The sequence below is a fragment of the Anas acuta genome, chromosome 3 (genome assembly GCF_963932015.1).
Source record: "Anas acuta chromosome 3, bAnaAcu1.1, whole genome shotgun sequence".
NCBI lineage: Eukaryota > Metazoa > Chordata > Aves > Anseriformes > Anatidae > Anas > Anas acuta.
In genome coordinates, this window is record NC_088981.1 from 45,383,197 (window position 1) to 45,398,737 (window position 15,541).

At 40.6% G+C, this 15,541-nt stretch overlaps 1 protein-coding gene across 6 annotated transcripts in view; it reads left to right on the forward strand.

Moving 5' to 3' along the window:
* Nucleotides 1–15,541, forward strand: part of RPS6KA2 (ribosomal protein S6 kinase A2) — a 301,250-nt gene that overhangs the window by 274,760 nt on the left and 10,949 nt on the right. For all 6 annotated transcript variants that reach the window (XM_068676930.1, XM_068676932.1, XM_068676928.1 and 3 more), the window contains 3 exons: nt 11,964–12,053; nt 13,212–13,370; nt 14,541–14,702. In XM_068676930.1, coding sequence (XP_068533031.1) covers nt 11,964–12,053; nt 13,212–13,370; nt 14,541–14,702 — 411 coding nt within the window. The remainder of the gene's footprint in view (nt 1–11,963; nt 12,054–13,211; nt 13,371–14,540; nt 14,703–15,541) is intronic.

Here is a 15,541-nt window from a genome sequence, read left to right on the forward strand (position 1 = left end):
CCCACAAAATTCTGGGAACTGTTAATAATTGACAATTTGTTGATGTCATTCAAATAACAGATTATTTTTCTAGGCTATACCATAATTAGGAGCAGAGACCTACCAGCAGGTCCGTGGGCTTTTGTATGAACATGCTAGGATTTTCATTTTTAATGAATGGAAAAACGAGTTTTCCAATGACCAGTTCATTTGTGAACAGATGGCATTAGACTATAGTAGGTATGGATTCTGTGCAATTTTGTTCACCACATCTGTGGTGAACAAAATGTGAGTTAAATTAAACTAATAATTTTACTATTTTATGTATATCAAGTACTGCTTTATCAGTGTAATACAAATACAGCACAAAACCAAAAAGACCTTTATCCTCAAAGATGTCTGATTGCATAAATCCAAAAGGGTCCAGCACCTACCCAGTGGTTGTGGGTTTGGAGTATATTAGAGAATCTAGAGCAAACTCAACACATGGAGAAACCCAAAGCCGGGCCCAGGAGAGGTTAGTCCTTTGACTGCTAGGTTTATGCTCTTTTCCATTTCTACGAATCTTTTCTCTTTTTATTCTTTTCTCCCTCCACTCTTTTCTTGTCATGCCAGTAGTTTTTTGAGTTTGACTACCAGTTTGACTACCAACACACACAGCATCTCAGTTTCTGACGCAGAGTGAGTCAAAGTGTAGCACAGATTTGGGCTTGGAGACAGTTGGTGGTTTTCTGTTTGCACATTGACTGCTGCCTGTTTGATTATTATTCATACAAATATACTAATTTTATTATCCTTTCATTTTTGTCTCTATTTGATATCAAGATTATATCATTTTGTTATAAAAGTAACTCACTTTCATAATGACTGTTCAATGCCACCCATTTCAAGTAATTAGATAGCACAGGAGTTGCAACTGGCATTATCATAATTACATATCAGTCCCTTTTGACACTCATCCTTTAACTTTCTCTATAGAAATCACTGTAATTAGACTCTTTTGATATCTTTCAGTAAGTATAATTTTCTCCATGCTCTCTAATATATAACAGTCACAGGAAAAAATATCTACAGCGATAGTTTGTATGATAGGCAGCTTCCCCATTTGTCTGGTACCAGCTCATTAAAAGTTCCCTTGTTAGCAACGACTGCCGACACGTCAGAGAGCATCATCCCTTTCTCCCCAGGGGACACTGGCAGAGATGAAGGAGTTTAGGAAATGACGTGGTAGCATCACCGCAGGAAGAAGCGTGTAATGTCACCGGCTAAATAATCCCTCCATGGAGAATGCCACTCACCAGGCCTTATTTACTATCGCTGTGTAGTGCCACACTGAGACAGCAGAGTACTGAGCCAGAGTAACTTGAGTCAGAGCTACTGCCAGAAAATCCACACAGACAAACAAAACTTTTCCTAATCTAGAAGCAGCATGTATTTGTCAGAAACATTTCATCCCTTTTGCTTTTGCTGGCCATCTGCAACTAATTGGAGGCCATCTTATAGAGCTAATTAGATGTGTAGCAGTGCAAAGAAGCTTCTTCACTGGCATGATAAAAACACTTGAACAGAACTGTAATTTAATTCTTTTCAGTGTTCAGTGAGATACTGCACATTGCTCACTGAGAGGCTTTTGGAAATCCCTCCCGAGACTTCTCTGCACCTTTGGGCACCCAGCTACCTTTGTAAATCCAATCTCAACTTTCAGAACAGATTTTTCTTCATGCCTCTCACCTTTTCTTTCATGTAATTTGTAAGAACGAAATGCTAATAATAAAATCTATGTCTATTTTAGAACTGCCCTCAGGCTTCTAAATACAATATTTAAGAATTGAGACTTAACACATCTAAACTACTGAGAGCATATCAATGCCATGCAACAGAAAAGCTTACAGACAGATATATTTCCTGCACACTGAGTCTACCCTAAAAGTAGTAGGAACCTGTCTGGGTCAGTGCAGGTAGACTGGGCTTTAGGAAATCTTTCTATTATATTCTACTGCATGTACATACCCTGAGGCACTTTTAAAATTTAACTCTTAGGATTTTTTTCCATCCCATTCTCAAGTGAAAGAAAGTATAAAGTTATGAAATACAAGTAAGTATACTGCTCATTCTTCTGAATGTTTAATAAGACTCTGGTATAAAGAAGAGAACACTGGGGGGCGGGAGGGGAAGAGTGTTTCTCCTCTGATGGACCGCTAATGTGTTTCAGATTCTTCTGCTAGAATTTTGATCATCCTGACTAAAGCAGGCATAACGATTTTTAGTAACAAAGGAAACTGGCAGAGTTGATCACATTTGCAAGCATCAAATGGATGCAACTGTAACAGTAAGATCAGAAGCAAAGGAAAATCAGATCAAACTATTTCAATCACATCAGTATCTAAAGAAAATAAGTCAATTAATTAAGAGACCGATGCTAGAGCAGATGGAGGGATTTCTGTGGATGAAAAAAAAAGGCTGTGATGGAAGCCTAAACAGATTAAGAGCACTCTTTTGGAAAACAAAGGAAATGCTAGAGATTTTGGTGAATCAGATTTTTCAAAATCTGCCAGAGATTTGATGCAATTAGTGCATTCCAGAATATTTTTTTTTTCTTTACTTAGAATAATTGCATTGGTTTCAAGCTTAGCTCCCTACTTATAGTGAAGCTTTCAAGCTGGATTTAGATCAACTTCTCCCGCCACAAGGAGAGAATACTGGAAAATAACAGACAAAGTAAAAACTGCTGTTGCTATGACCTGTTTTACACCCAATATGTTGTCTGCCCCAAACAATGCAGAGGTGGATTGGGGCCAGCTTCAACAATTTGATGCCAAGTACTTTCTTTTCCAGGTCAAGAGACTACCTACATGGTTAAATCTTACAGATCTTTACTTCTCACATGCTGTTAGAGACAGGGCAAATGACTGGATAGAAGGACAGGGTATGCACTTCTCTCCCCCCTAAGGAGGAAAAACATACAGTGGAGATAGTCTCAAATGACAAGATCAATCTTGCAGATGCCAATACTACAGTGGAATTTGGATTTCAAAACACGTGTGAATTTCATGTCTTTTTTTCCTATCTCTGTAATGTACTAACCAACTATTTGGCTCCAAATGTTCCCCAGCTGTGAGCAAAGCTAAATTTTGCAGTCTGTGTCTGCCTCTGGGATACAGGTTAGTTTCTGATGGAGACCTAGTAAATCCTAGAGTTCGTATATAATTCTGGTAATTGCTGTGCAGTGAAAGTACATCTATCTCACTGTGTTTTGGGATGTGCAGACTGGGGAGAAGGTGCATTTTAATGAGCTATAAGAATGCTATAACAGTGGAGAAGTGATGTCAACATGCTATCAATAAAGAGAAGTCAGTAACTCCTGAGAGCTGTTTTTAGCAGGCATGTGTAATTACACTTGCTATATACATCTATTTACGTGATAATAGCAGTGAGTGACAGTCACCAAATGCTGTATGAATACCAGAGTTGTTTCATGATTTCTTTAAACTTCATGTTGCCCTTCTGTTGATGTTTTAGTTGGTTGGTGTGAGTAGATATCCTTCTCTGAAATCAGGAAGCTACACAGTAGTATATAGTTGGCTCTACAACAATTTCCCCATAACCTATATTATGATTATGTCAGGAGATTAGTGCTGAAAGTAGAAAGCATGAATGACAACAATAACAACAAGTAAAAATGGTGCTATTTTGGTGTTCTTGGTTTAAGATAGATGATAAACAAATTAGAGAAAATCTGAAAAATGAATAGCAGGCAATATGCAATAATTGCAAGGCAATTTCTATCAAGACAGTTACAAATGTATATGATGTAAGACAGTTGAGTCCAATAGGATGCGATCAAAATCTATAAATATCTCTAAGGTGATATAAATTATGGATGACAACAATTCAGCTGCTGAAGGCAGAAAGACAAGACAAAATGTCTTGAAGCTAAAAAAAGGGAGTTTCAGGAAAAAGTCTGGTCGTGAGACTTGTTGGTAAAACAGACTCTTCAGTAAAATGACCAAAACATGTTCCCCCTTGCACGCACAAAAGTCACATCTGTCATTAGTGGAGATGTAGCCTTACAACGTACAGGGTCAGAATGGCAAGACTCTTCCTTACCTTGATAAACTAGAGAGAACTCTTACCGCATTCTCCCATTAAGTTTGGTTTATTAAGCCAGGATTCTTGATATCCTATTATTCAAACACTTCAGTGAAAGATTCTTTTCAGTGTCTGAAGGATACTTAAACTGGTAGAGTGGCAACAGACTCAGCTGGATGTAGGGTGCCATGTAGGACATACAGGTTTCAGAGCAGATTTAGGCATGAATTTCTGTGATGCTTTGGACTTGCATAGGGTTGTTTCCAGAGAGCTGTTCATCTAACACTCTTCAAAGAAATAGCATGGAAAGCCCTTAAATATAATTGGGAAACCATGGTGGGTACAAGAAGTGTGCTTACAAAGAACATACCCTGTCATCCTACAGGTGTGATGGAGAGAGAAAACTAATTGCAGTAAAATGGTTGAAATAACAGAAAAGTGCAGTGGAGAAAGCTGTCTGTGAGGGTCTTATATATGCAAGAGTATTTTAAAGGCTTCCTTGGCTATCCCACTTTGAGTAACTTTATTAAAGGGTCTGGCTTACAAGCTGGATGTTGCTGTGTACAATTTCACTCACCATAGCAAGAGGCAATGAAGCATATTTTATACTGTCCTCATTTTGTAAGATTTAGGTTTAGTCAAATGCCTGCCAAACTTCATTTATCCTCACTTACCTATTGGTTTCATTTGAGCATGCTGAGATTTCTGACAGATACTGTCACCACAAATCAGCTCTCCAGAGGGGCACGTCTTCAATAGGCAGGACTCTGCAGCTGCAACTTCAGAAAGGATGGACCAGTGCAGAGTACTGGTCTCTGCTTGAAAGACTTGGAAAAAGGCAGGGCAGAGAGCCAGAAGAGCCTTGAGCACTTTTACAAGCACCAAACTTGTTGGTAGCAGCAAACACCATTGCTGACTGGTGACATTTGTCTAACTGGGATCAAGGTGTTCTTTAAGTCTTAGCAAACAAGCAGAGGAGGCAGATAGAAGCGCAGAAACGTGGGCGAACCACCTCTTAAACTCTGCTTCAGAGTAAATCTTAGATGTGCAGTGGCTGTGTGTTCCCTCTGGCATAAGGATTATTGCAGACTGCTTCCCATTTGCTCACAAAGCTTGCAGTGCCTCTCTCCTTGGCATTGCTGAGCTTTTAAAGAATGCGAGATGATGATATTTCTCAGTCCTAACTGGATCTTCTCTGAGACCTAAGATCAGGCAGCAGTTTTCCTACAGCTTAGTAATATCATGTTTCTCTTCTCTGGCTTGCTTGCCAAATACCTAAGCGTTTTGGACAGCATTTGCTCCTTTGCGGCTCTGTTTCTCTTTTGGGGCTGTGTAAACTGTTTCTCGTATTTGTCTTCCATATTGATGTAATAATTTTCCCCTTTTGTAATACCTGAATATGATACACTGGTTTTCATCCCTGAAGGTTTTTGTAAAAGAAGGTGGGAGTAGCACTGCAGTCATCTCGTGGACTGGAAACTCATCAGTCTGATCCACAGGCGTGTGCTAGGGCTGTGCACAGCAGGCGAAAATAGTGAACAGCCTTTCCCACTCAGCTATTCTGCCTCCAGAACTGCAGACTTCTCTCTAAAATGAGTTTACTATTTCAAAGGTGCTATCAAAACAAATTTTGGTAGCATTTGTGTGCTTAGAAAATGTGTGCAACTGCTTAGGTGCCAATTAATTAGTGCTACGGCTGCAGCCAACAGCTTGGGAGTGCAAAGTCAGCAATGGGCATGCTCTGTGTGCAGAAAGTGTAATGCCTCACCCACACAGCTCGGCCTGATGGCCAGTGCTTATTTCAAAAAACTAGTGCTAATTAGTCCTGTTTCTTTTAACATTCATTTCACAATTTTTTTATTTTTTTTTTGTCTGAAAGATTTAAGCATGGACGGGGGGAGTGGATCTCTGGAGCTAATCAGAACTAATAGCACAGCAAATAGTCCCTCAGAAGCTATTAGGCTTGGAATAGTTCTCCTTGGAGACATCTTAAATGTAAAATTATACCATGGCTTTTTAAATAATGTTAGCCTTTCTGCAGTGATTTTCATCCAGCTTGAGTAATTTGACATCAAAAAAGGAACCAAATTAAAACAGATGCTTGGCATGAATAGGACTTATTTTTAGAAGGAAATATTACTGAAATGGAAACCTGTACATTTTCCAGCTCACAGAACTGCAGAGCTCTATCTCTGTGATACTTTTGTAGGAATTAATATTGTAGATGAAACTGTCAGTTTAAAATCTCTGCGTGCGTTGTTATGCCATCTTTTTTCCAGAAGGGATATGTATCCCAGCTATAGCCTGTTCCACCAGTCATGCCTCCAGCTTCAGATATGAAACTCAGTGCATAAATATGGCACAGAAACAATGTGTAAAGAGATATGGAGTTAATTCTTCTTCCTCTGCTCATGTCTCCACCCAGGAAAATGAACAAAAAGAAGAAGAAGGAAAAAAAAAAAAAAAAGAGAGAGGAGAGAGAGAAAGAGATTCCTACAGGGAGCATTGCATCATGCTGTTATATGGATCTCTTCTTAAATGTGATTAATGCATACTTATACTACAGACAGGTTTTAGAGAAAACTTCAAGCCATGTAGGAGGAAATAAAGCATCTTTAGGAAGTATATAAAACTCTTATTCTCCTCCTTGCTTTTTCCACAAAGCCGTCTATGTTCCCTGGTGCTGATCAAAAGTAGCTTTCACTTGCCCTGCTTACTTGAACACACTGGCAGCCTCAGCTGCGGCCACTTGAGGTATTGCAGTGCCCAGGTCTCTGCCCTGGTCTTCTGCTGGACTTCCTACTGCTGGAGACAGAGCAGGAGACAAGGACTGCCCTAATTCACTCTCACATCTCAGTTTCAGCTCAAGGAAAGGTGACTTGGGGCAGTTGAAGAAAAGGCAGGCAACCATCCCACTTGGGATTGGGGGCAAAAAGAGCAGCCAAGGAGAGCTACCCCTGATGCCCCTGCAGCACAGCTCACCAAAGTTCCTCAGTCAAAGCCACACAACCTCCTTTATAGCCATGTGAGTGCCGCAGGGTGTATCTTTAATGTTTCCCAGTATTTGAGGTTGATCCCAGTGCAAGTGGAAGTTTTCCAGTGGAATAAATTCACTAAAATAAAATGGATATGTATATATATATATATTTTTTTCTTTACTCCATGGTAGTGGTGCAGACAGGGTTAAAGCACAGTGCCAGCATTGTCACGGTTAGCTTGATTTCCCCAAGACCGGAGGTGGAGGGAGGGGACTAGTCTTGCCCATTTCTATTGACGCAATTAGACAGAGCTTTTGTCCTGCTTCACTTAAGAGGAAAAATCAAGTGAGAGCCAAGCAAACGTTTTAATGCAGTGTTGTTTGTACATTAAAGATGCATGAAGTCCTTTTTCCCCAGCCCAGGAAGCCTCAAGCAGCAGCGAACTGTTTCCTTGCTCCAGTTTGCCCTGGCCAGAGCGCCATCCTTCTTCCTCAGGCCAGTCACGGCTCTTCTCGTCAACACATCTCACGTTCCTTTTCCATCTTCTTACTCACTCCATTGCTTTTCTCTCACTGTTTCTTTTAAGCTGTTCAGTTTCCAGACAGCCAAGGCAGTTAAGTTGTCACCTCCTACCACCTGCCCTTTACCAATCTCGCAACTTGTAGCGATGGAGAGCTGCATGTGAGAAACACAGGCGTCCTCCTCACACAAGGTCACCCGGGTTAATTTCAGCTGTTTAAAAAGGCAATTTACATTAGCGGGGCTAATTCTGCCCAAAGCAGATTAGGGAGTGCTCACACATACCCTTTATTTGGCAGAGCTGTGAAGGCTGTAAATCCCAGCTGGTGGGTGGTAGCAGACAGCTGGGGACTGTAACATCTGGTAATGGCATAACTAGATCCAAAAGAAGAAATTCATCTACACAGCCACACGAATACCTTCACAAAACTGCAGCCAGCAAATATGAACACATACTGTCTGTATAGATGCCGTACCATTTTCAGCAAGGTTTGGCCCATACAGAACTGTACCAACCCTTTCCTTTATACTCCTCAGTCCATCCCGGAAAAGCTGAAAATATTGAATAACCATTAATAAGGCAGAATCAGGCAATTTTTTTCCACACAAAAGACTTGTAAAAGGACTTGCAAAAACTGGCCAGACTTGTTAAATAGGATTTTGAAAATATTCTCTCCTGATCCTTTCTTCCTGGACAGAGAAAGAGTTCAGTATTATCCTTTGATGGAGTTTGCCTCATTTTAAAATATCATGAGGTTTTTGCCCTAAATTCCCCTGAAGAAAATATAACTTTGCTTTCAGCTAGTCAGTAAAAGAGACAAAGGATGTGCTAGCTGAAGGACAAAAAAGCCCATTGCTAGGACAAAGGACACTATTACATGTGTTGAATCCATGGGTACCCAATACACAGAGATAGAGTATATTTGTTCTATGGTTCAGTTTCTTATTTTTCTTAAGGACAATAACAAGCTTCTCTGCTTCATAGCTCTTCCCCACCAAGGTACAATAGAGCTCTTGTTACACTTTCAGTCAAGTTATTTATACATTTTGAGATCTTTCTGAGTTGGTGTTCTCCACCACACAGCTACAGAGGGAAATAGAAAAGTAGCAGCATTACATATTTCTCAGAACCTCAGGGCTGGAAGCAGAGAAAGTATTCCATGAAGTCTGTAACAGAGGATGTTTGTGTATACATTTAGTTCAAATCAGAATTAATATCTTAAAGGAAAATCATTCCTTGCACAGAGGAAGAGTTTCAGATGGTTCATGGGCCATCACAGAGAGGAGCAGGAAAGAGGCTGTCTTCAGGCAAAACGCAATATCTCAAAGGAAACACAGGGAGACATAGTTAGGCAGCAGCCCAGAGCCCTTGGCCCTCGTTGGAGTGGAGTAGCTGACAACGTGGCTGTCATGAAAGCATAGCTCTGAGAAATATCGTCTTAGATTGCATTTGAGGAACATACTTAATGGTCACATTGGGTGGGAGTGAAGTGCCACCTGCACTGTTTTCTGGTCCACACAATCTGCCCTGGTTGATTCAATGGGCAGAGCTAAAACCTCTTCATACACAGGGGTAGACTAACAACAGAGCTGGCCTTTATAAATCAGAGGTAAATTAAGCTCCAGAGCAGCAACAAGAGGAAGAATCTGTAACAAAGAGGTGGAAAGTGAAGTATCTGGCTTGTGTCTCTCTGCTCTAGTAGTGGTTTGCTGCTCCCACAAACCTCTTGTCCCAGCCTTATCCCCACTCACACTGAAGTTCCTTCAGATTACTGTCCGGGTAAATGAGAGTGATCATTACCAAGACAGGATTGGTACCAATCATTGAGTTTTTAATGTAATAAGTAATTTGGCTCATGTTGGAGTGAGAGTGTCACATGCCTCTCTTCTGTGGCTGATGGCACAGACGTTCTGGTTTCACATGAATGTCACTTACATGAATGAAGTATAGGTGCATTTTAGTTAAACCTCAAAGAGTCCAGAACATCTTTCCATTCCTACTAAAGCCTTCCCCTTTCTAGACAGTCCTAACATGGCAGGGATGAGAACTCTGGCTGTGTGGTGTCATGGAGCTGCAGAGAGGTAGCTGAGGGCCTAGACACCATTGCTGCTGCTGTGTGCACCGTGTCCCCCACCAGAAATACCAGCCCCCAGTGCTGGGAGCTCCAGTGGTGATCTGCTGTGTGCTCCTGGGGAGCTTGCCCCTTTAGTCACTGTATGGCAGTGTGTACACATGTTAAAGTAAAAATTCGGTGTGTTTAGCAGGATGGTTTTGAGATGTATATTTATATAGCATGCTGTGAATTAGAAACCTTACATAACATCTACTGCTGCTGCTACTAAATCACTAGCAGACTGCTTCACATTATGCTGTTTTGAATTTTGTGTTAATAGCTGAGACTATTTTAAGGGTTTGGATTTTCTTTTTTGGACGATATATATACAGTTATATTCCTGCATTACTAATAGTTGCTTAAAATTTTCCACAACTCTGGATATCCCCTTTCACAGGGAAATACAACAGAAAAACAATCTGGAATATATCGCTTGCTACAGCACCATAGCGGTAGCAGAACTTACCACAGAAGCAGTAATACTTGCTGCTCTGCTGGTTTGTAGTAGGCAAGCAGTGCCCTAGCGGGCACACGTTTATGTAGCTCCATCAACTTGACAAGAGCTATATTGGTTTATTCCAGCCAAGAAAGTGGCCCTGCATATCTTTTTATATGTTAGACTTATTGGTTGAGTGGGACACATTTGGCCACTGCAGTTTTATTTATGAGGAGTCATTCAATAGGATTTTCATTGGGTTTTTGAGAATGTCTCTACTAAACTGGGAGAGCAACGTTATTCTAAGGAGAAATTGCTAGTAGGGTTTTTTTCTACTCATCTGTTTTTGAATTTCTCCCTTCATTTATTCAAATATGGATAACTGCCGCTTCTCTGCATCATCTCACTGTTGTTCATTCAGAATCAAATCACTGGTATGGTTTCAGATGCCTGCCACAGCCACTAACCACCTTTATCAGTGCAAACACATGTCAGTTATGAGGAGTACAAAACCTCTGATGTATGAGTTATTGTGGCTGACGCACTAAATTCTAGACCTGTACTTAAATTTGTGTCACCATAAGTAAGCCATGAAAATGCATGCAAAAGCAGCCAGGCATTTATCTCCATTAACAAAAGAAGTTTTTAAAAACACGTTTCCTGGCAAACACTATTGCTTTAAATCTGAGCTCTGTGCTGAGTTCTTATGGAGAACTAATCACATTGAAGGTTGGAAGCCTTCAAATCCAAGCCAGTAATGGAATTATGAATTTCAGAAAAAGCCACCCATTATTCTTCTGTAAACCTGTTATTCAAATGTAGTGCTGCCATTTTCTAGCAATAAGAAATTCATGCCAAAATACTTTACTCCTAACATGTTCCTAGTAGAATGGATTTTTTTTTTTGCCACTCCCTGTGCAGTTACATTTGAGATTCCAAAGTGCAAATATCTTTCTTGGATTATTTTGCAGCTTTTTGGGGGGTTGTAGATATCACTTAACTCTGCAAAGTGAGAATCACTAATCAGTGCTCTCAACTGGGCAAACGATTGAGACTCTTAGACTGACATCCCAAATACAAGCGTTAGGAGCACTGATGCGAAGTCAGTGCCATTCTAACAGCAGGCTTCCCATGCAGTAATGCTATCTAAGCAGCAGGTGCAGCATTTTTCTGAGACCTGCTGCTAGACGAACAAAAAGTTTTCATGTCTCACTGTATTCTCTGATCTTATGAAAGGCGCTGAATGCAGAAATTTGATGTGTAGAGCAGATTTCTTTCTAGCTTAGGAATAGGTAGAGTTTGGTTAGATGACCAAGTGCAAACTCTGGCCACTCTCTTGTTCATTACAACAGCACAGCCAGTTACCAATGGTTTCAACTCAGATCTTCCCTAGCATCTACACATTTTTTTTTCTGCCAAGCCCACCTGACAAGTAATTTGTATTAATTTATTGGCAAACATACAAGTATATGCCAATATTACAAAAATATGCTTTTTTTTTTTTTTTGTCAAAGATGTCATTCTAAAACTATTATTATTTTCGAATTCTTCAGGTTGTTTGATTTCTAAATGAGACTTCTTGTCACTGCCATTACTTATGGGCAAACAAAGCTATAGGCATCAAAAAGTGTGACTACACCTTCAGAATTTAAAATAATTATTGCTCCATCTGCCTTAGGCAGATAGTCAGCATGGCTCTCATTTTTGCAGGGTTTGAGCTGGCCTCTATAAGAATAATGATTAACAGAAGAATTTTAAATATTAATTCATTTAAGCTGTATAAATTGCTTGTTTTGTGCTTAGTGCTGCCAGCTAGTACCTTACCACACTGTGCTTCATTTATTCCAGATAATTGACAAGAGCAAGAGAGACCCCTCTGAAGAAATTGAGATTCTCTTGCGATATGGACAGCATCCAAACATCATTACTCTTAAAGATGTGAGTAATCTTTGACCACTACAGTACTAAATGATTTTCACCTAATGATCAGGCTCACTTATTATATGGAAAATTCTCCAGTTTAAGGTCAGAGCTAAAAAAAAGACTCGTTGAAATTAAGGGAAAAACATTACTTTAACAAATTACAGGCTAATAGTTGGAAAGACTGGTCAGGTTATATTCTCTAAATCCTGTCTAAACAAGTGAGGATAAAACCAAAGGGCCGCAGTGCTGGAGAACAACAAAATGTACCTGGTTTTGAAGCACTTCTCAGAAGTGGGATCTCAGCTAGGATTGTCCATACTGTGTCCATACTCAGAGTTTAAAAAACAAAATTGCTTGTGTCACTGGCCAGTTTGTTATGGTTCAGCCCTTAGAGAAATATATATAAAATTTCTAGTCACATACCCTTGGGAAACTATCACCTAATTCCTAAGTATTAGAGAATATCTTAAAATCTGTGCAAGAAAGGTTTTATATTCCTTTCCCAAAACATCTAGCATTGATGACTATAACACTGTCTATTATTGCAGTCCAGATAAAAGATTATGACATGAAAATGTCCATCTTCCAATCTAGACAAAAAATGTCTTTTCCCCCTTGCAATTGACGTTGATGGTAAATACATCTTGCAGCTCGTGTCAACAATATATTCACCAGAATTGCAAATATAAACTATATGATATCATTGGAAGCACGTCTTGGCCAACAGTATAATGCAGTTCATTTAGCTGATCATGAGTCAAAGGGAAATATTGATATTTAAAATGGCAAATGTTACCCTGTAGAACGGGAAAAAGAGAACATTACTGAGAAGGAGGCTTGGGTGAGAGCCAGGAGACATTTCAGGCTGTGTGAAATGGTGCTGCTTTTAGCAGTTTGGTCTGCTCTGCCGACAAGATAGCAGATCAGGAAAGCTGCCTGTCTATGTGGACAAATCAGCAAGTTGCTACAGACACGCGAAAAAAGTGATGATTAAGTCTTGTTATAAAGTTGCCTTTTCTGTTGTTAAGCATAACAAGCACATTTCCCACACATTAGCTGATATTTTCTTCTTACAACATCTTACACAAACAAGCCAGTACTGTGATTAAAGGGCCAACCTTCACCAAGTGCAAGTTGGGTCTAAAATATGTATTTGCTGTATTACTCTTCCAGGTCTATGATGATGGGAAATACGTGTACCTGGTGATGGAGCTGATGAGGGGAGGCGAGCTCCTGGACCGCATTCTTCGGCAGAAGTGTTTCTCAGAACGAGAGGCCAGCGCCGTGCTGTGCACCATCACCAGGACTGTGGACTACCTGCACTCCCAGGGCGTAAGCATTGCTATTTTGGTTCTCTGCAGCTGTTCTCTTAAATTCCAACTTTCAGAAAAAGTGAATAGTTGTGATTATACTTCTCTGAAATATAAATATGTTTTTAACCCCCCAAAAAAGTGTTCAGACAAAATAATGTTTCATTCTTTTCCCATGTTTGGAATTGCATTTAGGTTGCGAAATAGGGTCACAGGCTTTTTAGCCACTTCCTGGCTGAACTGCAGTATGTCAAAGTGGTATTTTTGTCCCCAAACTACACTGATTTTCAAGTCTGTGTAACTTGCTGAGGTAGATTGCTTCTTATCACAGTCATTATTGCCATATCTGATCTTTTAACTGAATTTCAGATAGGGTATCTGAGTCAGCAGATAAGTAGAAAATCAAATGCTCAGTTTTCAAAGCAAAGTAGCAGTTTGAGCAGCTGATGAGAAAGGTTTCTGACACGCTGTTAAAGAACTGACTTCTAAAATCTAAGCTTTCTATATACAGCAGTTTGAAAATCTCTCCTTTTCCACTTTTCAGGGACAAACAGTTTGGATAACTAGTCAAATATTTGCTTCTTTTTCCTTTCATGGTTAAAACAAGTGCATTTTGTGCTTGGACCTGTATGTTTTCATGATAGCTTTACAGTGTAGATATAGAGGCTGTTTTCCCAATGTAGAAATGCAGTGCCTGTTGTAAAACACATAGCCACTTGAAGTTGGGTACCTACAGAAAGGATTTTTGTGAAAAGTAACCCCTCCCTTCAGGTGTGAGCTACACATACGAACAGTCACAAGAAGACCCTTATTCATTTTCCTTCTCTGACAGGATTTCTTTTTCACCTTTCAGCTGAATATTTAGGGCTATCCAGGAGACTCTGACAGCAATGTGTTTGTACAACAGCCCCCGCTGCTCTCACTCAGGAAGAAATTCCCCCCGCTTTGAGCAGATGTCTCCATCATAATGTATCAGCAGAGGTTGCAGGACTTGTTCTTCCTGATTTTAACAGATTTTAAACTTTTCCCCCCTTCCTTTACCTGAGTCTTTTTAAGCAGCTTTTCTCCAAAACTGAAATATTTTAGGCATGAGCTCTTGACCGACCCCAAATATCAGAGCAGAAAGGGCAGCCAGCCCTGGGTGCTCCCCCACCTCCTCCCCTCACTTGTTATTCACTGCTTTCTCATTAAGGTGGTGCACCGGGATTTGAAGCCAAGTAATATCCTCTACATGGATGAGTCAGGAAACCCAGACTCCATCAGGATCTGTGACTTCGGCTTTGCCAAGCAACTGAGAGCGGAGAATGGGCTGCTCATGACTCCCTGCTACACCGCCAACTTCGTCGCCCCTGAGGTAGGATCGTGTTTCAACGCCGTGACTAAGGAGCATGGCACAGAAAGCTGTCCTCCATCCTGCTCACCTTTTTTCTCACTGCCTTTCAAAGAGGAGCAGGGCAGAATGCAGGCTACAGGCACTTCTGCAGCTTTTATTACCATACATCTCCTGTTCATGTCAGCCTTCTCGGGCCAGTTGTTTCTCTCCTGACAGAAGCAGGTGTTTGACTCGTACTGACGTACAGCATGCTTTGGGCTCATTACTGGGATAAATACCATTTTTCCTCTAGCTGCTTCTTCTCAGAGTGCTTGCCCTCCAGTGCATTGCATCAGAACAGAGTAAGGCTTAGAAGGGAAATCTTGATATCAGGAATAAGACTTGAAAGAAATATCCATGGTTGAAATCCTTACAGAGCTGAAGTCAGTGGAAGCTTTGCCATTGATTTGATTGAGCTAGAGAAAGATCTCTCCTCTTGAGCTTTTCTAGCACCAATCCCCCTGTTAGAGGGGATGTGCGAACTATAGTAAAGATAAGAAAATTGTAAAGGTCTTGAAACTCCTCTCTCCCAGGCCCACCTGTCTATCTTTCCACTCATTTTGGAAACAACGGTTGAAATTCTTTGTGGTGTCAAATCTCTGGGCTTATCCTCCTATACCCACTTCTTATACCTTACCCTGCAGAGCTGCTCATGGGATAACAGACTGTCTGATACGAGTAACAGACCAGAACTGGCCTTCCCTTTTCTGATGAATTGCAATACCTTGGGGTTCTCATCCCTGTCTGCCCCGACATCACCTGTGAGAGGGAGGAGAGGGCTGCTTTCCTATTTTTGCAGACGGGAAAATAGAGGTGGGCCA